General features: G+C 49.8%; 1 protein-coding gene across 2 annotated transcripts; it reads right to left on the bottom strand.

Annotated features, from left to right (window-relative positions):
• Window positions 1-1,554: 1,554 nt before the first annotated feature.
• LOC103125772 (cytochrome P450 2S1) lies at window positions 1,555-19,579 on the bottom strand. Of its 2 annotated transcripts, XM_007536598.3 has the most exons (9): window positions 19,322-19,577; window positions 17,007-17,172; window positions 13,823-13,972; window positions 12,120-12,280; window positions 11,801-11,980; window positions 8,326-8,467; window positions 6,205-6,392; window positions 2,619-2,760; window positions 1,555-2,455 (listed from the first exon to the last, which is right to left on the bottom strand). In XM_007536598.3, exons 1-9 carry the CDS (start codon window positions 19,493-19,495, stop codon window positions 2,274-2,276), a joined length of 1,485 nt encoding a protein of 494 aa, XP_007536660.1. In that variant the 5' UTR covers window positions 19,496-19,577; the 3' UTR covers window positions 1,555-2,273. The 2 variants fall into 2 exon arrangements, with proteins under 2 accessions (XP_007536660.1, XP_060041979.1); XM_060185996.1 differs by lacking the exon at window positions 13,823-13,972 and having other exon boundaries at window positions 19,322-19,579.
• Window positions 19,580-21,014: the final 1,435 nt, after the last annotated feature.

Genomic DNA, 21,014 nt, shown 5'->3' with positions numbered 1-21,014 from the left:
ATGTTGTTTGCTGTTGGATAGGACAGAGAGAAATGGAGAGGGGGAGAGAAAGACAGACACCTGCAGACCTGCTTCACAGCCTGTGAAGCGACTCCCCTGCAGGTGGGGAGCCGGGGGCTCGAACCGGGATCCTTATGCTGGTCCTTGCGCTCTGTGCCACGTGTGCTTAACCCGCTGCGCTACTGCCCAACCCCCAGAATTGCTTATTTTCTAATGATAGAGGAGAAAGAACCAGTGTATCACTCTGGCATGTGTGATGCTGGGGATTGAACTCTGGGCTTCATGTTTACAAGTACAGGTGCTCTAGACTTTTGCTTAGCCACTCTGCTATCTCTCCAGTCCTAGAATATTTTTCATATCTGTATTTATTTATTGGATAGAAGCAGAGAGAAATTGAAGTGAGGTAGAGAGACAGAAAGACATCTGAAGCCCTGAGCTTCACTGCTCACGAAGCTCCCCCCCTGCAGGTGGGAACTGGGGGCTTGAACCTGAGTCCTAATGCATGGTAACATGTGTGCCATCGCCTCGACCCTATTCTTTTTTTTAAATTTGAATTTTGTTTTCTTTCTTCCACTAGGGTTATCTCTCGTTGCCCAATTCTTTTCTTTTTTTTTTTTTTTTGCCTTCAGGGTTATTGCTGGGGCTTGGTGCCTACACTACTAATCCACTGCTCCTGGAGGCCATTTTCCCCATTTTGTTGCCCTTGTTGTCATTATTATTGTTGTCATTGCTACTGCTGTTGTTGGATAGCACAGAGAGAAATCGAGAGAGGAGACAGAGAGGGGGAAAGACCTGCTTCACCACCCGAAGTGACTCCCCTGCCGGTGGGGAGCCAGGGGCTTGAACAGGGATTCTTACTCTGGTTCATGCACTTTGTGCCATGTACACTTAACCTGCTGCACTACTGCCTGCCCCCTGCCCCCATTGTTTTTTAAGGCACCTCTGGTTTCCCCAGGAAGTGATGGCATGCAGGAGAGGGAGGTGAAAGAGGTAGGAATGGGGGCTTCAGGCTCTATCAGCATATTTCCAGAAAGCAGGAGGTTCCAGTTTTGGAGGATTTGGCTTTCCCTGTCTTCCCCCTACCAGTTCTCCATCCCAGGCCTGCAGCCCTAATCCCTTCTCCTAGACAGTCCCCCTGTCCAACCCCCCACCGGAAGTGAGATCCAGGACAGTGCCCCACCCCCAGCTCCACATCTGGAACTGATGTCAGCTGCCTGAGTGGGTGGGGACCCTGTTTTTCAGCTCCCGCCCAGCCTCGAGGGAGGGGCGGACTCCCCAGACCCCACCACTTACTCACAATGACAGATGCTGTCCACTGGCGCACTAGGCCCTGACTCTGGCCAGCAGGGAACTTTTATTGCAAAACTGGGGACCTTCCAGTCACTGGGATGGCAGTCTGGGCCTGGTCCACAACACAGGAGTTGGAATATGTCCCCTTGTGTAGTATCTAATCCCTCCTACTTGAAATAAGGGGGCTTTGACACAGAGTAGACATGGTGGTGGGTTGGAGTGTGTGAGAGAGAAACAGACAGAGACAGACAGACAGAATTGGAGGAAGTAGGTGATTTTAAACTGGCAGAATAAGAAGGAAGCAGGGGAGGGAGGCTCCTTGTTTGAGGGTTCAAGTTTACTTCATTCTCTAAGGTGCACAATTACCTACCCAGGGGTGTTCTTAATTTAGGGATCCAGGTGCAAAGAGAAGGGCATCCTTGAGGTGCAGAGTTTGGGACTGTATCTTGTGACTGTGGAGGATCCTATGAACAGGTAATCAGTTTTGGGGGAGGGGACACCCAAGGGACTTGATGGTCCAAATCAAGGTGGGGCCCATAATTGGTTGGTCTCAGCATGGTCATGTGGCCCAGAAGGGGATATGTTCTCTGCCCCAGATTTCCATGGTCATGCTCATGACAACTGTTTTGGGGTGCCTGTGGGTTTTCGTGGGTTCCTGGGGAGCTGGGTGGTGTATGAATTGGGGGAGTGGTGGTGGTAATCTGGATGCTGGGTCTTGATTCTGGATCCTTTGTGACTGAGGGCTCTCACGACCCTGGTCCTCGTGCATGAATGTGTGGTTTCAAACTGACAGTCACGAAGGACCTTGGGGACACCTAGCGTCCTTATGACTGACCCCAGAAGGCAGCTTCAGGTGCGTGCACATGGCTTCCAGAAGTGTAGACCTGTGGTTCTGGAAGCTCAGTCATGTCCACTGTCAAGGCCACTGTCTCTTTGGGGTTCCCTCCTTCCTCCTGTATGCAAGGCCGGGTGGGTGGGGGAACTCAACGGGGCTGGACTTGCAGCTGGAAGGCTGGGGGGATGTTGAAGAGGCCACTGATGGCCGGCTGAAGGTGCAGGGCACCGGGTGGGCATGGGCTGTCCAGGTGGCAGCCCTGCAGGATGGCGGTGACCAGCAGGAAGAGCTCTGCTCGTGCTAGGCCCTCTCCAAGGCAGACACGCTTTCCTGGGGGGGGGGGGTGGAGAGAGAGAGAGAGAGAGATGGGGCTAAGCCAGCCTCCCCTCACCCCCATCCAGCACCCAGGCCCTGGGGAATTGGGGGGTGGGGTGGGAGAAGGCTGGGAACATGGAGGGCTGGTAGAAGACTATCCCCCAAAGCCAGGAGATACCTAGAGAGAAGGGCAGAAAGGCCTCCTGCTTCTTGAACTGTCCATCTGTGTCCAGGAAATGGTCAGGATTGAACTCCTCTGGCCGCTCGAAGACCTCAGGGTCATGCAGAACAGAGCCCAGGAGAGGAAAGACCTCAGTGCCCTGAGGGGGAAGCATGACAGCTCCAAAGTTCCGCCCCTTCCCCGCCCACCACCCAGGCCTCTGGGTCCCCATTGCAGAACTAAAGGATCCTGAGTGGCCAGTTCACATGTAATGGCACCAACAGGTGCTGAGTAACTCACTGAAGCCTTCTATAGCTACAGCTGATTCTCACTTAGTGGTGTTTGTCTACCACTCAGAGTTCCCACCAGACCAGCTCAATGAAGAGTTTGTGTGGGCTGAGAAGATAGCAAACAAATTTCCTGCCTGAGGTTCTGAGGTCTTAGGTTCAATCCCCAGCACCACTTGAAGCCAGAGCTAATCTGTGCTCTGGTCTCTCTCTCTCATAAAAAATCAAGCAAAACAAAAAGCCACTTTGCTAATGGAGAATGGGCACCAACTCTCTGCTTCAAGCCTTGTTCCTGCAGTTGGCGGGTTGATTCTATACTAATGTGTTTCCTCTACAGATTTATATTTCACTTGTACTCCAAAGGACAATTTATTTCCTTTGTTTTATTATAGTCAAAACACATGCTACACTATTCAGTAAACACTAAAAAATGTATTAAAATTTTATACATAATGTAGGGCCAGGTGGTGGTGGTGCATTTGGTAGAGCACATGCCAGCATGCTCAAGGACCCTGGCTGAAGCCCCCAGCCCTACCTGCAGGTGGGGGGAAGCTTCATCAGTAATAAAGCAGGGCTGAAGGTGTCTCTCTCCCTCCCTTTCTGTCCATCTAAAATAAATAAAATTAAAAATAAAAATTATACAATTCAAAGGTGACAGGAAACTATCTAAAGATGGTTGAGGGGGCCAGGTGGTGGTGCACTGGGTTAAGCACACATAATACTAAGCGCAAAGACCTGAGCAAGGATCCCAATTGGAGCATCTGGTTTCCTATCTGCAGGGGAGTCGCTTCACAAGTGGTGAAGCAGGTCTGCAGGTGTCTATCTTTCTCCCTCTATATCTTCCCCTCCCCTCTCAATTTCTCTCTGTCCTGTCAAACAAAAAAACAAAAAAATGGAAAAAATGGCCACCAGGAGCAGTGGATTTGTAGGGCTGGCACTGAGTCCCAGTGATAACCCTGAAGGCCAAAAATCAAAGGTTGACATAAAACAATGTTATATCACTAATAAAAACATAAAAAATAATATAAATTGCTGATAAACCCACCAGCATCCACATCCATTTTACCTGGAATACTGGTAAAGTTCTGGCTTCTTGGTTATTGACAAATTTGTTTACTGAGCAGGTTCTAAAACCCAATCACTAAGTGAGGACAGCCTGAGTATCTCACAGTGATAGGTCTGCCTTTGTGTTACACCCACCCAGGGTCTCACTTATGACCTTTATTGCTGAAACAGCTCCCTCACCCAGTTGATTTTCTTTTTCTTTTTGAGTGTGAGATAGAGACAGAGGGCTAGTGTGTAGTGCTTATGCTCCTGATCCTCACAAAATCTTTTCTTTTTCTTTTTTTATTTGTATTGGATAGGACAAAGAGAAATTGAGAGGGGAGAAGGAGATAGAGAGGGAGAGGGAAAGATACCGACGCTTCCTTCAATGCAGTGGGGCTGGCCTTGAACATGGGTCTTGTACATGGCAAAGCAACACATTATACAAGGGAACTATTTCTATGCTGCCTCTCCATCTTTTTGAAAAATACTTTGAGGGGAGCAACTCCTAATATGACTCATGAGGTTTAGAGAACTCAAGCAGCGTGTCCATAGTAACATGTGGACATAGCAGAATTTTTTTTTTTTTTTTTACTTTTAAAATATTAATTTCATTTATTTCCCCCAAGATAGACATTTTCACATGAGAGGGGAAGAGAGAGGACAGAGCACTACAGGACATGCGTCGCTGGGGACTGAACTGGGAGCTCAGGTGTTTAGTCTCAAGTCCTGCCAGCTGAGCTATTTTCCTGGCTGCTATTTTCACATTAATTCTTATTTATTTATTTATTTATTTATTTTAACCAGTGCACTGCTGAAGTCTGGCTTATGGTGGGGCTGGGGACTGAACCTGGGACTTTGGAGTCTCAGACACGAAAGTCTTTTTGCATAACCACTATGCTGTCTTCCCGGCCTATCACATTTTTTATTATTGTATATATATATTAAAACCAACTTTATTTTATTTTTTTAAAAAAAATATAATTTATTTATTTACTAGTGGATAGAAACAGAGAAATTGAGAGGTGGGGGAGGTAGAGAGAGAGAAAAGACAGAAAGGCACCAGTGGCCCTGTTTAACCACTTTTCTCCTGCAGGTGGGGACCAGGGGCTTGAACCTGGGTCTTTGTGCACTGTAATGTGAGTGCTTAACCAGGTGCACCACCACCTGCTCCCCCCCCCCCCCCCCACACACACTGTGTTTTGACCTCTGAGGGATGCTGGGATTCAGCTGTGACTGTATAAGCTCCAGGTTCTGGGTGCAGCTTTCTGCCACTGTGTCCATGAAGTTCCCCCTTTCATGGGTCTGGGGGAGGGCAGCAGCTCCCACAGTCAAGGTCAGTGCTCCCAGGACTATGCAGTGGGTGGTGGTGAAAGGAATGTGGTGACAGGGAGAGGGGCACTTTCACTAGGTCAGGGCCCAGAGTTGGAAGGTGAGGGTCCCCTACGAAGAGTCAGGGTCATGCTACTGCAGCACAAAAATAAGAGATTTGTGGCCCCCGCAGGTTGCATAGCAGATAAAACATTAGACTCTCAAGCATGAGGTTGTGAGTTTGATCCCTGGTAGCACATGTGCCAGAGTGATGCTCAAGTTCTCTCTCCCCCTCCTCCTCCTTCTCCTGATTCTCTCTCTTTCATAAATAAGCAGATCTAAAAAAAAATGACATTAAGAGAGAGAATGGCTGACAGCAGTGGTGAAGACAGGCTCTAGGTTCAAATCCCACCTCTATAGCTTGGTGACTGTGTGACCTTGGCAAGTATTAGAACCTTTCAAAGCACTTAGGGTTTCTGGGGAAGACATCGCCCCCTGGTGGTGGGGATTCTGAGTTGCTCTAGAATGAAGGAGCAGGGATGGACTAAGGAAAGAGGGGGAGGAAGAAAGAGATTGTCTGCAGCAGGGGCTGAGTCTTAGCCCTCAGTCTGCAAACTGTTCCCCTACTTGTCACTTAATTTGAATGTTGCAACCACCAAGGATAGAAGTAAAATTTGGGGAGGGGGTGAGATAGGAGAAAGAGGAAGATCCTGGGGGGGGGGGGATGGCAAATAGAGGAAGATGAGAGAGAAAGGAGAAACAGGAAAAGAGAGCAAGATGAGAGAGAAAGAGACCAAGATGAGAGAGAGAGAGATAGGGGTAAGAGAGGAAGACTATATATATATATGTAATTGGAGAGAGAAAGAGAGAGAGATCGGGAAAAAGGAATTGAGACCTAAATCTAGAAAAAGTCCTTTCGACCAGGGGTGGAACCAGCCCGAGGCTGGCACAGCTGCACCCACCTGGGGCAGGGTGTACCCTCGGAAGCAGGTGGTCTTGGTGAGGGCGCGGGGCACCCCCATGGGTACCAGTGCCAGCAGCCGCTGTGCTTCATGCAGAACCGCGTCCGTGTACGGGAGGCGGGCTCGGTCCCCCAGGCCTGGTGCCCGGCCGGCCCCCAGCTCCCGGGTCAGCTCTTCCCTCATGCGCTCTGCACCCAAGAAGAGAGGGGGGTTGGTCACAGGGAAGGCAGGGACTGTGAGCCTCCCTCAGGAAAACTGTATCTTCTTCTTGGTCATCACTTGAGGCTTCACTGCTCTGGGATGACTTAATCAGGTAGAAACAGAGGCACAGAGAGAGAAAGAGGAAGAGAGAGATATCACAGAACCAGGATTAGGTGGTGACGCACCTCTCTGAATGCCTGAACCTGGGAGGTAGCTTCATGAGTGATGAGGCAGGCCTTCAGGTGTCTCTCTGTTTCTCTCCCTATTTCCCCCTCCCCTGCCAAGGTCTCTCTGTCCTATCAAAATAAACAAATCATTGAGGGGGCCAGGGGAAGGCACACCTAGTTAAGCGCACATAGTACTGTGAAGAAAGAACCTGTGCAAGGTCCCGAGGTTCGAGCTCCTGCTCCACAACTGCAGCGGGGAAGCTTCACAAGTGGTGAAGCAGGTCTATAGGTGTCTATCTTTCTCTTTCCCTCTCTATCCCTCCTTCCTCTCACTTTCTCTCTGTCCTATTGAACAAAATGGAGGGGGCAGGGGGAGAGGGAAAAATGGCTGCCAGGAGCAGTGGATTCATAGTGCTGGCACACTGGGCCCCAGTGATAACCCTGGAGGCAAAAACCAAATAGTTGATAAAGTAAAAAAAAAGAATGGACCCTGGGCTTTGTGGAGGCATGATACTGCTGCTGAGTGGCCTTTTGAGGTCTCCCTTCTTTGTTTTCATTCTTATTTCCTTGAAAGAGAGAAAGAGAGGGAGAAACACCACAGCATCACTCCACCATGAAGCTCCCCCAGTACTGTCCATGTGGTGCTGGGCCTCAAGCTCAAGGTCTAAAGCCCAGTAAGGCATGTGCTCTGCTAGGGGAGCTATCTCTCAGTCCCCAGATTTTCCCTTTTCTTTATTGGATATGCAGAGAGAAATTGAGAGAGGAGGGGGAGATAGAGAGACAGAGAGACGCTTGCAGAGCTGCTCCATTACCTCTCTGCAGGTACAGATGGGGGGCGGGGGGGCCTGACTGAACCTGGTGCATGCTAATGTATGCACTCAACTGGGTGCACCACCACCAGGCAATCCCTCCAGCTCCTAGCATTTTTCTAAAAGGTGAATTTGACCTCTCCCTCCCCTGCTCAAGATCCCACCACTATCCCCAATTGTTCATATCTTTTTTTATTTTTTGAAATTAAAAAAAATATTTATTTTCCCTTTTGTTGCCCTTTTTTTTTTTAAATTGTTGTTGTTCTTAATGTTGTCATTGTTGGATAAGACAGAGAGGCATAGAGAGAGGAGGGGAAGACAGAGAGGGGGAGAGAAAGACAAACACCTGCAGACCTGCTTCACTACCTGTGAAGCGACTCTCCTGCAGGTGGGGAGCCGGGGGCTCGAACTGGGCGGGATCCTTATGCTGGTCCTTTCGCTTTGCGCCACGTGTGCTTAACCTTCTGTGCTACTTACTGCCTGACCCCTTGTTCATATATCTTAAAGAATGTACAGGAAGTTGGGCGGTAGTGCAGCGGGTAAAGCGCAAGGACTGGATTAAAGATCCCAGTTCAAGCCCCTGGCGCCCCACCTGTAGGGGAGTTGCTTCACAAGCGGTGAAGTAGGTCTGCAGGTGTCTGCCTTTCTCTCCTGCTCTCTGTCTTCCTCTCCTCTCTCCATTTCTTTCTGTCTGATCCAACAATAACAACAACAACAACATAAGGGCAACAAAAGGGAATTAATAAATAAATAAATTTTTTTAAAAAAGAATGTACAACTCACCCCCAAGGCCCTGAGACAGCTCCTGTCTCGTTTCCACCCACCATCATGCTGCAGCCTGTACCCCCTGACTGCTTCTCCCTCCCCAGGCACCCCAGATGCTGGGCTCCTTCTTGCCTCTAGGCTCTCGCTCTCAGGGCCTGGTGGGTGGTGATGGCTCTTACCTTGGATGTGAGGGTATTTTAGCAGAAGCAGGAGTGTGTATTGGACGGTAGCACTGACTGTGACCGTCCCGGCGAACAGCAGGTAGATGACTGTCATCAGCAAGTTCTTGTCGGTGAACTCAGTGCTGGAGCCATGCTCCTCCTGGGAGAAACCAGGCAGAGGGGCTCAGAGAACACAAGGATGTGGGGAGAAGAGGTCCAGCACAGCCCGCTCCAAAACCATCAAGCTCAGGGCTGGAGAAATAGCTCCTGTGGATAGTGCACCGCTTTGCCATATGCTTGTCCCAGGTTTGAACCCGGCCCCCACTGCACTGGAGGAAGTTTTGGTGCTGTTGTTTCTCTCTCTCTCTCTGCCTCTCTCCCCTTTTGTTTCTATAAAAACAAAACAGAAAGGGGGCTGGGCGGTGATGTTGAACTCACATGCTACCATGCTTCATAAGCGGTAAAGCAGGTGTGTAGGTGTCTATCTTCCTCTCCCCTTCTCTGTCTTACCCCCCTCTCGATTTCTCTCTGACCTATCCAACAACAACAGGAATAACAATAATAATAACAACAACAATAGCAACAAGGGCAGTAAAGTGGGAAAAAAATGGCCTCCAGGAGCAGTGGATTTGTAGTGAAGGCACTGAGCCCCAGTGATAATGCCAGAGGCAAAAGAAAAAAAAAAAGAAAAGAAAAAGAAAAAACAGGGGACAGATGGTGGTGCACCTAGTTGAGCACACATGTTACAATGCACAAGGACCCCAGGTTTGAGCTCCCCCAGTCCCCACCTGCAGGGGGAAAACTTTGCATGTGGTGAAATAGTGTTACAGATGTCTCTCTTTCGCTTTCCCTATCACCCTCTTCTCACTCGATTTCTGGCTGTTTCTATCCAATACACAAATAAAGATAATTTAAAAAAAAAAGTAGAAAGGAAAGTGTCAGGAGTGGTGGATTCATAGTAGACTGACACTGCCTAGCTCTAAGGATAACCATGGCGGCAAAAAAAATTTTTTTTTTAAGTGGCACTCAGCTGGTGAACTATCTCTGGCCCCCTTCTACTTCTCTCTCTCTCTCTCTCTCATTTATCTTAATTAAGAGAGAGACTAGAACTTTACTTCACCATATCTGGTACCAGGTTCAAGCCCAGGGCCTCACCCATGCTCTACCCACTGAGCCTTCTCCCTGGCCCCAAGATCATCTTACTTGTAGTAAAAATCACATATAATATACATATCGATCACCTGGGTTTCTTTTATTTTACTTTATTTTATCTACTGGATAGAGACAGAGAGAAATTGAGGTAGAGTGGGCGAGAAAGAGATGCCTGTAGTCCTGCTTCATTGCTCATGAAGCTTTCCTCTTGCAGGTGGGAACTGGGGGTTCGAACCAGGATCCTTATGCTGGTCCTTATACTTTGTGCCATGGGCACTTAACCTGCTGTGCTACTGCCTGGCCCCTTTATTTATTTATTTATTTTTTTAATTGGATAGAAAAGGGAAATTGAGAGGGATGGAAAGAGAGAGAAAGAGGAAAAGAGGTACCTGCAGACCCACTTCACCACTTGTTTTTTTTTTTTAATTTTTTTTAATATTTATTTTATTTATTTATTCCCTTTTGTTGCCCTTGTTTTTTTTTTTTGTTGTTGTTGTAGCTATTATTGTTGTTGTCGTTGTTGGATAGGACAGAGAGAAATGGAGAGAAGAGGGGAAGACAGAGAGGAGGAGAGAAACATAGACACCTACAGACCTGCTTCACCGCCTGTGAAGTGACTCCCCTGCAGGTGGGGAGCCGGGGTTCAAACCGGGATCCTTATGCCAGTCCTTGTGCTTTGCGCCACCTGCGCTTAACCCGCTGCGCTACAGCCCGACTCCCCCACTTCACCACTTGTGAAGCCTCCCCCTACAGGCGGGGAGCTGGGGCTGGAACGCAGATCCTTGCACTTGGTAACAGGTGCGTCACTGCCTGGACCCTGATAGACTGCACATTTTAACATGAAAACATAGGTTCTAATATCTGCCACCACATGCAATCACCTGCAAAGAGTAAACTTCTTGAGCCATGGAATAATATTGTAGTGCTTCTCTCTCCCCCCCCCCACTATCTTAAAAATAATAATACACTGGGATGAGAGGAAATATGCAGGTGTGGGAGGGTGGAGTGATGGTGGGAGTTGTTGGCGGCAGAAGACTGGGCACAGGGCACAGGGCATGAAGGAAGGAGGAGGGGTGTAAGGGAGTCAAACCCATGCAGGGGTGGGAGGTGGGGATGTAGAGAGACAGAACAGCACACGCTGAGAAGTGATGTGCACACAGAGGTTGCGTGGTTGCTGGGCTTCACTCCTCTTGGCTGATTTTTTTTTTCCAGATAGAAAGGGGGGGAGCAGGGGACATGGGCAGTGGTGCATTCAGTAGAAAGCACACTTTACCAGGTGCAAGGACCCAGCTTCAAATCCCTGGTCCCCATCTGCAGGGGGAAGCTTCGTGTGTGTGTGTGTGTGTGTGTGTGTGTGTGTGTGTGTGTGTGTGTGTGTGTGTGTTAGTGCTGGGGGTAATACTGCAGGTGTCTCTCTCCCTCTCTCAAACCTTCTATTGGATAAAAAAAAAAAAAAATGGAGAGAAGAAAAAACAAGAAGAAATCCCACTACACCATGCAGTCACAGAGTCACAGCAATGCTGTTGGCAAAAGAAACGGGGGAGGGTGGTGGCGCATCTGGCAGAGCCCTCACATTACCAAGCACAAGGGCTCAAGTTCAAGGCCCTGGTCCTTCATGAGTGGTGGAGCAGTACTGCAGATCTCTCTCCCTCTGTCTCTCTGTTTTTCTCCATCTCTGTCTCTCAGAATAAAAGGAAAAGTGGCCGTGAAGAATGGTAGAGTCATCTGAGAGTCCCAATGATAAACTCTAGTGGCAAACAAACAAACAAACAAAAAAAGTGACAGAAAGACAAGAGATAGTGCCAGGGAGGTAGGTGGAGTAGTTAGAAAGTTGGACTGAGTTTGACCACATGTGTCAGAGTGATGCTCTGGTTCTCTCACTTTTCCCTGCTCTTTTTCATTTATAAATAAATCTTAAAAAAAAAAAAGGGTGGTGGCGGCGGTATAACTAATTGAACACACACCATTACAATGCACTAGGTCTAGGTTCAAGCCCCTAGTCCCACCTGCAGGGGGAAGCTTCAGTGGTGAAACAGGGCTGCAGGTATCTTCTCCCTCTCTCTGTCTCCCCTTACCTCTTAATTTATCTTTCTTTATCCAATAACTAAATAAACAAATAAGAGAGAGAGAGAGACAGAAACAGTGCCCCTTCATTTATTTATTTTTTTAATTGGGAAAGATACCACAGGACTAGAGTTTCCTGGGCCCTGTGTGTGGATGGCAAAGCATTGCACTACCTGGGTGAGCAATCGTGCCAGACCTGAGGGGGGATTTCTGGACTCACCCAGGTGGGGACCCACCAGCCCCATTCAGGAGGGTGCCCACTCCCAAACCTCTATACCTGCTTCATCTTCAGCAGGAAGGAGTCCACGACATCACGTGCAGGGCCCGAGGTGTCCAGGCTCCCCCGGTGCTGCTGCACCTGCCTGGCGGCGAAGGCAGCCAGGATACCCACGTGGCCCAGGAGCTGTGTCTGACTGCCGGGCAGGGCCTGCAGGAGCTGGGGGAACATCTCCTGGGCCTGCAGGGAGAAGGGCAATGGTGGCTGTTTCTCAGGGTGAAGCGGGGCCAACCAGGCAGGTGGGGGTTACCGGGCTTTCCTGGGATGTGGGCAGGAAGTTTTGGGGAAGGAGGCTGGAGAGGAGGGTCCACCTGCTCACCTGGCCCCATGGGGAGCTGACCCCCAGCAGGACACCACTGGCTGCCTGCACCACGGCCTGGAACTCCTCATCCTCGTAGGGGAAGCGGATGCCAAAGGTGAGGGAGCAGACAATGTTGGAGGTGGCTTGGGCGAGCAGCAGGGAGGGGTTGAAGGGTTGTCCTGCAGTGAGGGGCCAAGACTAGGGTGATGGAAACCTCAGAGGGGGGACTCATAGTGATGGCGGTGGGGTGCAGGGGGAGATGTAATCCATCAGAGACAGAGCCAAACAGAGAAGCCAAGATCGAGACAGACTAGAAGGGCAGACAGACAAATGAGGGTGGCCTGGAAGTTGGTGCAGTGGATAAAGCACTGGATTTCTCAAGCATGAGGTCCTGAGTTCAATCCCTGGCATCCCACGTGCTGGAGTGATGCTCTGATTCTTTCTTGTCCTCTTCATAAATAAATAAATAATTTTTAATAAAAAGAGAGGGGGGTGCAGTGGTGTACCTGGTTGAGCATAGATGTTACCATGCCCAAGGATCTGAGTTCGAGCACCTGCTCCCCACCTGTAGGGAGGAAGCTTCACAAGCAGTGAAACAAGTTGCAGATATCTATCTTTCTCTCTCCTTCTCAATTTCCCCCTCCCCTCTCAATTTCTCTCTGTCCTATTTAGTAAAAGTAATAATGGCTACCAGGAGTGGTGGATTCATAGTGCCAGCACCAAGTCTCAGTGATAACACTGATGGCAATAAAAAGGGAAAGAGGAAGAGCAACAAGAAAAGAGAGAAATAAGACAGATAAAGAGAGAGGGCACAGGTGGTGGCACACCTGGTTGAGCTCACATATTACAATGAATGCACAGGGACCTGTGTTCAAGCCCCTGGCCCCCACCTGTAGGGGGAAAGCTTCACAAGTGGTGAAGCAGGGCTGCAGGTGTTTCTCTTCCTCTCTATCCTCCCCTTCCCTTTCAATTTCTGATTGTCTCTCTTTTTTATTTTGCCACCAGGGCTCTGTGCCTACTAGGAATTCACTCCTCCAGGCAGCTATTTTTCCTTTTTTCTTTTCTTTAAGATAGGACTGAGAGAAATTGAGAGAGGATGTAGAGATAGAGAGGAGAGAAAAAGAGACATCTACAGACGTGCTTTACTGCTCGTGAAGCAGACTCTTTACAGGTGGGGAGCAGGGGCTCGAACCCAGGTCTTTGCATTTGGCAATATGTGTGCTTAACTGGGCCACTGACTATATCTAATAATGAAGATAATAATGTTATAATATGTGTGCTCAGCCAGATGCACCTCCACCTGGTCCCCCATGAATACATTTTTATTCAAAGAGAGACAGAGACAGAGAGAGACATCAAAAAGAAAAGAGAGATAAGACAGACAGATAAGGAGAGTGAGACACCAGGAAAGAGAGAATGCAACAGACAGAAAGAACAAATTGACAAAAAGAGAAAACCAGAGAAATGAAGAGCAAAAGAAGAGGCAGACAGAGTGGTGGGGCAGAGCCAGGGAGGCAGTGACCCTAGGGGAGGCAGTAGGACAGAGGGAGGGAGTGTGGAGGACACGGAGGTGGAGGTGAACAGAGCCCCCAGCCTACTTCCAGAGTCCAAGAGCAGAGGCTAAGACTTGGGACCAGGAGGGCTGGTGTGGCTCCCAGGCACCACGGAAGGGCCTCCCCACTCTCATGCAGGACTCTAAGGGTTGCCCCCACCCTGCTGACCTCCTGTGCCCTGGAATGCCTCCACTAGACTCTGGGTCTCCACCCGGATCAGCTCCTCTCCTTCTCTCTTCCCCATGCCCAGGTCCCGCAGAGCCAGCATGGTGAACTTCCTCAGCTGCCGCCAGCGCTCCCCGTTGGAGAAAAAAACCCCTGTGCAGAAGGAGAGATTCAAGGGGTGAGACTGGCCGCCCCCTACCTCATATTGCTTTCCTCCAAGGGGGGACACTAAGGTCCTGCCTTAGTCCAGGCTAGCCTAGCTCAGGGATGGGAACTCAGCAGGCGATCAATCAGTGCATAACCGCTTCCTCTGTCCACTGACCTGGCATCAGAGGGTGACACTCTTCTGAAAAAGTTGTAGCTGGCATCATCTGGGCTCCTCTGCTCAGTGAGGGAAGACTGTTTTTCCTTCCTTCCATCCACCTACCCACCATTTATTCATCATCCACCCATCAACCACTCAACATCTATCAATCTGCTCTCCATCCATCCATCATCTATAATCCATCTATTCATCTATCCATCATCATTCAGCATTCACTCATTCACCATTCATCTATCAATCCATCCACCCCTCAATCATTAACGTTCCATCTTTCATCCATCAACCGTTCATCTATCTATCCATCCTCCATCCACAATCCATCAGTCATCCATCAACCAACCATTCATCTATCTATCCATCCTCCATCCATCCCTCAGTCATCCACAATCCATCATTCATCCATCAACCATTCATCTACCAATCCACCCACCATGACATATCCATCCATCATCCATTTATTATTCATCCACCAACCATTCATATATCAATCTATCCTTCATCAATCATCCAGGAGCCACCCATCCATCATTAATCCATCCATCATCCACTCATTATCCATTTTATATAACCCATTTACCAACTATTCATCTTCTTTGAACCCACCATCCTTCCATCCATCCATCCCTTATCATGTGCCATCCATCCATTCATCATCTATCCATCAACCACTCATTCATTAAAAAAAAATTTTTTTTATTATCTTTATTTATTTATTGGATAGAGACAGCCAGAAGTCGAGAGGAAGGGGGAGACAGAGAGGGAGAGAGACAGAGACACCTGCAGCCCTGCTTCACCACTTGCAAAGCTTTCCCCCTGCAGGTGGGGACCGGGGGCTCGGACCTGGGTCCTTGTGCACTGTAACATGTGCACTCAACCAGGTGCGCCACCACCCGGGCCCTAACCACTCATTCATTATTAGTCCATCTACTTATCTATCACCCATGGATTCATTCATCCATCTATTATAACATGTACGCTCAACCAGGTATGTCACTATCCAGCCCTATCTATCCATCTGTCCATCCTTCCCATTGTTTATGGAGTCATAAACATTGAGACCGACTCATGTGGAGTTTGAACAAGGATGGAGGAGACTGGAACTTCACCTTTTTCTTCCTTTATCCAAGAGACCTGCTCCTGCCAAACCTCCCAGTCTCTGAGCTCATGCTCTCACCTGCAGAAGGCTCGGCTGTGGTAGTCCTTTGGATGCCTCCTCCTGGGCTTGCCAACCTCCCCACTCTCTGTGTCCCAACCGGTCTCAACCCATCCCTTGTCCCAGTCCACCATCCTCTATCCCCTGGCCAGAGTCCTGGCTGCCTATCACAGTCACCCCCCCACACACACAGTGACCCCAGCACTGGTCCAGTGTTGTATGCTTTACATTGGGTAGTTCTCCCCCGCCAAGAGAATTGGATCAGTCCAGTTAGTTTCGCGGGCCCGCTTGGCCCTGCCCCTAGGAACCCTGCCTGAGTTAGAGAGTTCCACAGTTGGAGAGTTGAAGAGTTCCAGAGTTGGAGAGTTCGAGAGTAAGAGAGAGTGCTTGCGCCGCCGCAAAGAGACAGCAGAGTTCTGTTTGGTGATTAGTTTGGTTTAGTTTATGAATCGTTGTTCCTGAATAAAGAAATACAGCTTCCCTGCCCAGCCGTATGTCTCTGGTCGTCTCTGTTACCCGCCCGTGAAGCTAGCCCGGCGGGCTGGAGCCGCCGAATTTTTAACAACAGTCCAGTCCAGTCTGCTCCTTGGACTCTCACACAGCAACCAGGCCTTTCTTTGACTGTACCCCACCCTTGCTTAAATTCAACAGCTTCCAGGAAAACCCAAAGTTCAAGCACTCTGGTGTGACTCAGGCCCTGTATGACTAGGCCTGCCCACTTTTCCTCACTGCCATGCTGGGCTGCTCTTACTTCCTCCGAAGTGTCAGAAGTTCCCCTTTTTGCCTTTGCCCTTGCTCTTCCCTCTACCTGGATCATTCACCTGGTAAAGGACACTTGCTCCAACCCACAAGGATCCAGGTTCAAGCTTCCAGTCCCCACCTGCAGTGGGGAAGTTTCATCAGTGGTGGAGCAGTGCTGCAGGTGTCTCTTTTTCTCTCCCTGCATCCCCCTTCTAAATTTCCCTCTGTCTCTATAAAAAAAAAAAAAGAGGCTGGGTGCTGGCACACCTGGTAAAGCACACATGCTACAACTCAAAAGACTCAGGTTCAAGCCTCTAGTCCTCACCTATGGGGTGGGGCTGGGGAGGCAGGGATGCTTAATGAGCAGTGAAGCAGTGCTGCAGGTCTCTCTCTCCCCCCCTTCCAATTTCTCTCTGTCCTATCAAATAAGAGAAAGGAAAAGAAAGAAAATGTCCATGGATTTGTTGTGCAGGCACCAAGCCCCAGTGGTAACCCTGATGGCAATGAAAAAACAAAACAGGTCACTACAGCTATCTCAGCCACCTTGTGTGACCCTGTGACCGAGGACATAGCCAGCAGTAATGAAAATGTGCCATGGAGTGAATGAATGAATGGCTGACTGACAGAATGAATGCTTCTCTCACCTTGGGTCTGGTATATATGCTGCTTTCTCTGCCTGCAATACCCTTCCCACTCAGACACCCCAACTTCTCCAGGGTCAGATGACTCCCCCAGCTCTCCCCAACCCTATCCACCTGTAGTATCTGTCCCAGGTCCCCCACCCTCCACTCCCCCACCCCCAACTCCCCTGCCTGTAGGCTCAATGCAGGGAACCTCCCACCCTAATCAGCCCACAGTACCTCCACAGCCCAGTGAGTAATGTAGTGTGCTCACTCAGTACTAGGTGCTGAGGCTAAGTTTTGTAGTGAGGCCACTGACTGGGCTCCAGCCCTCCTGCCCTAACTTACCGTGGCCGTCAAAGGTCCCATCCAGCGTGGCCAGAACCCCACGTCCACTGAACTCCTCTGCCTGTTCACCCAGGGCCTCACGCACGGCGTCGTGGCCCACGAGCACCACCACGTGGCGCCAGGGGCCCAGGTGCACAGTGAATACTGGGCCGTACCGCCTACTCAGCTGTGGGTGGAAGAGGCAGAGGGGTGTGTGTGGGCTGGCGGCCTAGGTCTTCATCTGTCCCCACTGTGGCCCTTGTCATTGGACGAGCTACCTGCTTCCTCTACCAAGGAACCTCCCTGACCCACCCTATACAGAATGAGCCTTTCTAGACTCTATGCCCTTTGCTTTTAAAAGAGATTCATGGAGGGAGGAGGGTAGATAGCATAATGGTTATGCAAACAGACTCTCATGCCTGAGGCCCCAGAGTCCCAGGTTCAATCCCTCGCACCACTATAAGCCAGAGCTGAATAGTACTCTGGTAAAAAAAAAAAAAAAAAAAGAGAGATTCATGGAGCTGGGGGGTGGCATACCTGGTTGAGCACACACTTTACCATGTGCAAAGACATGGGTTCAAACCCTTGGCCCCCACTTGCAGGGGGGAAATTTCACAAGTGGTGAAGCAGTGCTTCAGATGTCTCTCAGTTTGTCCATCTCAGTTTCTATCTCTATGCAATAGATGAATAAATAAAAAAAAGGGGGGTGGCCAGGCGGTGGAGCACCTGGTTAAGTGCACATACTATAGTGCACAAGGACCAAGTTCAATCCCTTGGTCCCCACTGTAGAGGGGACCAAGGGATTGTACAGTCTGGGAGGTGTTACAATGAATAAATTGGCTGGACTCTCCAGCATGAGGTTCCAAGTTTGATCTCCTCAGCACATCAGAGTGATGCTCTGGTTCTCTCTCTCACTTCCTATCTCTCTCATTAACAACAAACTAAATAAAATATTTAAAAAAATTCATGTGTAGCCAGGGAGGTGGTTTAGTGGTAAACTTCTGGACTTCTAAGCATGAGGTCCTGGGTTGATCCCCAGCACAGCATATGCCAGTTGATACTCTGGCTTCTCTCTCCCCTTCCTCCATCTCTCTCTCTCTCAGTAAAAAAAAAAAAAGAGATGGAGAAGGTTGGCAGTGGCACGCTGGTTAAGTGCACACAGTACAAAGCACAAGGACCAGTACAAAGATCCAGGTTCAAGGCCCCATTTCAACCCTGCAGGGGGACACTTCATGAGCGGCGAAGCAGGCCTGCAGTTGTCTTTCTCTCTCAATTTATCTCCCAACTTAGACATATGGACAGCTACAGGTTTGGCTTTTCATAATTCCTCATCTCCCATCCTCAAATCTTAACTACCCCTTTTCTTTTTTTCCTCTTTCTTTCATTCTTATTCCTCCTCCTTTTTCACCTCCTCCTCTTCTTCTCCCCCCCCCCTTTTCTTACTAGGGTACAGCATAGCTCTGGCTTACGGTGGTCCTAGGAACTGAATCTGGGACTTTGGAGTCTCAGGCAGTAAAGTCTTTTTGCATAACCATTAAGCTGGCTCCCCTGCCCTCTAACCACCCCTTTCAATCACTGTTACAACCTCAAATTCTGGAGTGGATCCTGCCCAGATCTACCCCATCTCTCTCCAAGACCACTCCTACCCCTTCAGGGACCTGGCAGGGATGCTCTGGAATGGGCAATCTTTGATCTTTTCCTGCTGGCCCCACCCCAGAAAGGCTACTTCCTCCCCTACAGTCTTGCTTCCCTTCCCTTCTGAGTCCCACGATCTGCCAGCTCCCTCCTACCTGAGCTGCACCACCCATCCCCTCACCCCCATTCTTCTGCAGACAGATCCTTGGACTCCTCCAGTCTGACTGCCTGGGTCCCTCTCCCTTCTACCTACTAATGAGGAAGCCTCAGGGCACCCTCCGCCAGCCACCTGTCCCCCCCCAGAACCAGTCCTCACAACACCATCCCATCCCCTTCATTGGAGGCTCCCAGCTTCGGTCCCTTCACTCTACTACTCTCCCAGGATTCTGTGGGTCCCTCTGTCCTGGGAACCCCTACCCTCATATCCTGTCCAGGATTCTGTGGAGAGAGGTCTCAGCTACCCCATCCTCCGCCACGGCCCTCCTTCCAGGATCCTCATTCCCCAATTACCCAACCCCTTGGTCAGCCCTGAACCCCTGTCCTCCCCAGGACACCCTAGCCTCCTCGTGCCTGCCTATGGTCAGTACACCCGACCTGATTTATCCGATAAAGGTACATCCTCTGGGGGCCAGGCTGTCTGCCTTGACCCTGGGGTGACTCTCCCTGGGTACCCGCCCCCAGGGGAGCACCCTGATTCTCACCCTCAGGAGCCCGGAGTACAACGCCCCGGGCCAGAGCTGCAGGAGGTTCCCTAGCAGGGGCAGCGGCGCGGGCCCCGGGGGTAGGCGGCCTGGGGTCCGAATCCGGGGCAGCAGTAGCGCTAGCAGCAGAAGCAGCAGCGCCAGCAGCAGCGCGCAGGTACAGGGCGCCTCCATTGCGGTGAGTCTCCTGGGAGAGTCTGGAGCCCTGAGGATCCCCGCGGCGCGGGTAGGGGGGGGGAGAGCCAATCTGGGGCGGGGCCACATACTGGGCGTGGCCTGTCAAGACCCCTCCCCCTGCAGGTCGGCTGGGGCCGCGCTCCAGTCACCTGGCTGCGGTCTGGCGGGGCTGGGGGGGTGGGGTGGGGAAGCCAACAGGAGGGCGTGGCTATAAAGAGGGCGTGACCTACCGAGGCTCCTCCTTCTGCAGGCCGGCTCGGGGCTGCGCTTCAGTTACCTGGCTGAGTCCGGTAGTGGGTAGAGATAGGCAGCCTGTGCCACCGGTGAGAGGGTGGGAGGAACTGAAGCCGGAGACTTTGACCTCGGTGTGCTGAAGGCTACATCTCGTGTCCCGAGGTCACCGGGCGTCACCTCCCTCCCTCTCTCCAGATTGTTTGCAGTGGGGTGTGTCTGCGTGTGTGATATCTTTGAGCCAGTTTCCTCCAACTTCTTGCATCTTCCTTTGGAGGAGAGTCTTTAAAGATATGTCCTCTGGGGGCCAGGCCAGGGGCGGGAGGGGGCGCACAACCGAAGCTTCATGAGCGGTGAAGCAGGGCTGCAGGTGTCTCTTTGTCTCCCCCTTCCCTCTTAATTTCTCTCTGTCTCGATCTAGAATAAATAAATAAATAAATAAATAAATGCACACCCCCCCCATGTTCATAGCAGCTTTATTCACAATAGCAAAAACCTGGAAACATACAAAATCCTTTTAGACAGATGACTGGATAAAAAAAGTTATGGGATATACATTAAACAAAGTGTTATGCGGCAACAAAGAGATGATATTGTGTCCTTTGGGATAAAGTGGATGGAATTGGAGAAGATTATGCTCAGTGAAGTAAGTAAGGAGGTAAAGGACTACTACAGAATAGTTTCACTCATATGGAATATAGAGAATTGAATATATAAATGTGTAAAAATCATATCAACCTATTTCCAAGGCTGTGGATGACGATAGTGGTTATCTATGGGGGTGGGGATGGGGTGACACAGACCTTTCGTGATGGGAGTGGTGAAAAAAATAAATAAAAATTAAAAGTTAAAAAAATAAAAATAAGCCATCTCTGGGGAAGAAAAGAGCCTAGGTGATGGGAATGTGGCTGTTCATTATAACAGTCTTAAAAAACAGAAGAGAAAGTAAAGAAATAAGAAAATAAGGATATATCTGAGTTTCCCAGAAGTAAATTGGTTCACACAGCTGATAGGCGATAAAGCTCGGACTTGAACTCAGGTCTGTCTGAAGGATTCAAGCATCCATCTATCCATCCATCCATCCATCCATTCATCTATCCATCCCTTCTTTCACTCACTTGGAAGTAGTCCTAACTACCCAGCATGGAGGTAGTGGTGGGAGGTGGCTCAGTGGTGGAGCTCTCAAGTTTGATCACCCACACCATATATACCTGAGTATACACTGCTTCTTGTTCTCTCTCCACTCCTCCACTTCCCCCAACATTCAATATTTAAACAAAACAGT

Source organism: Erinaceus europaeus, chromosome 2 (assembly GCF_950295315.1).
Source record: "Erinaceus europaeus chromosome 2, mEriEur2.1, whole genome shotgun sequence".
In the NCBI taxonomy this organism is placed as follows: Eukaryota; Metazoa; Chordata; class Mammalia; order Eulipotyphla; family Erinaceidae; genus Erinaceus; species Erinaceus europaeus.
The sequence above is the reverse complement of the archived record's forward strand: the minus strand, read 5'-3'. Positions and strand labels throughout refer to the sequence as shown.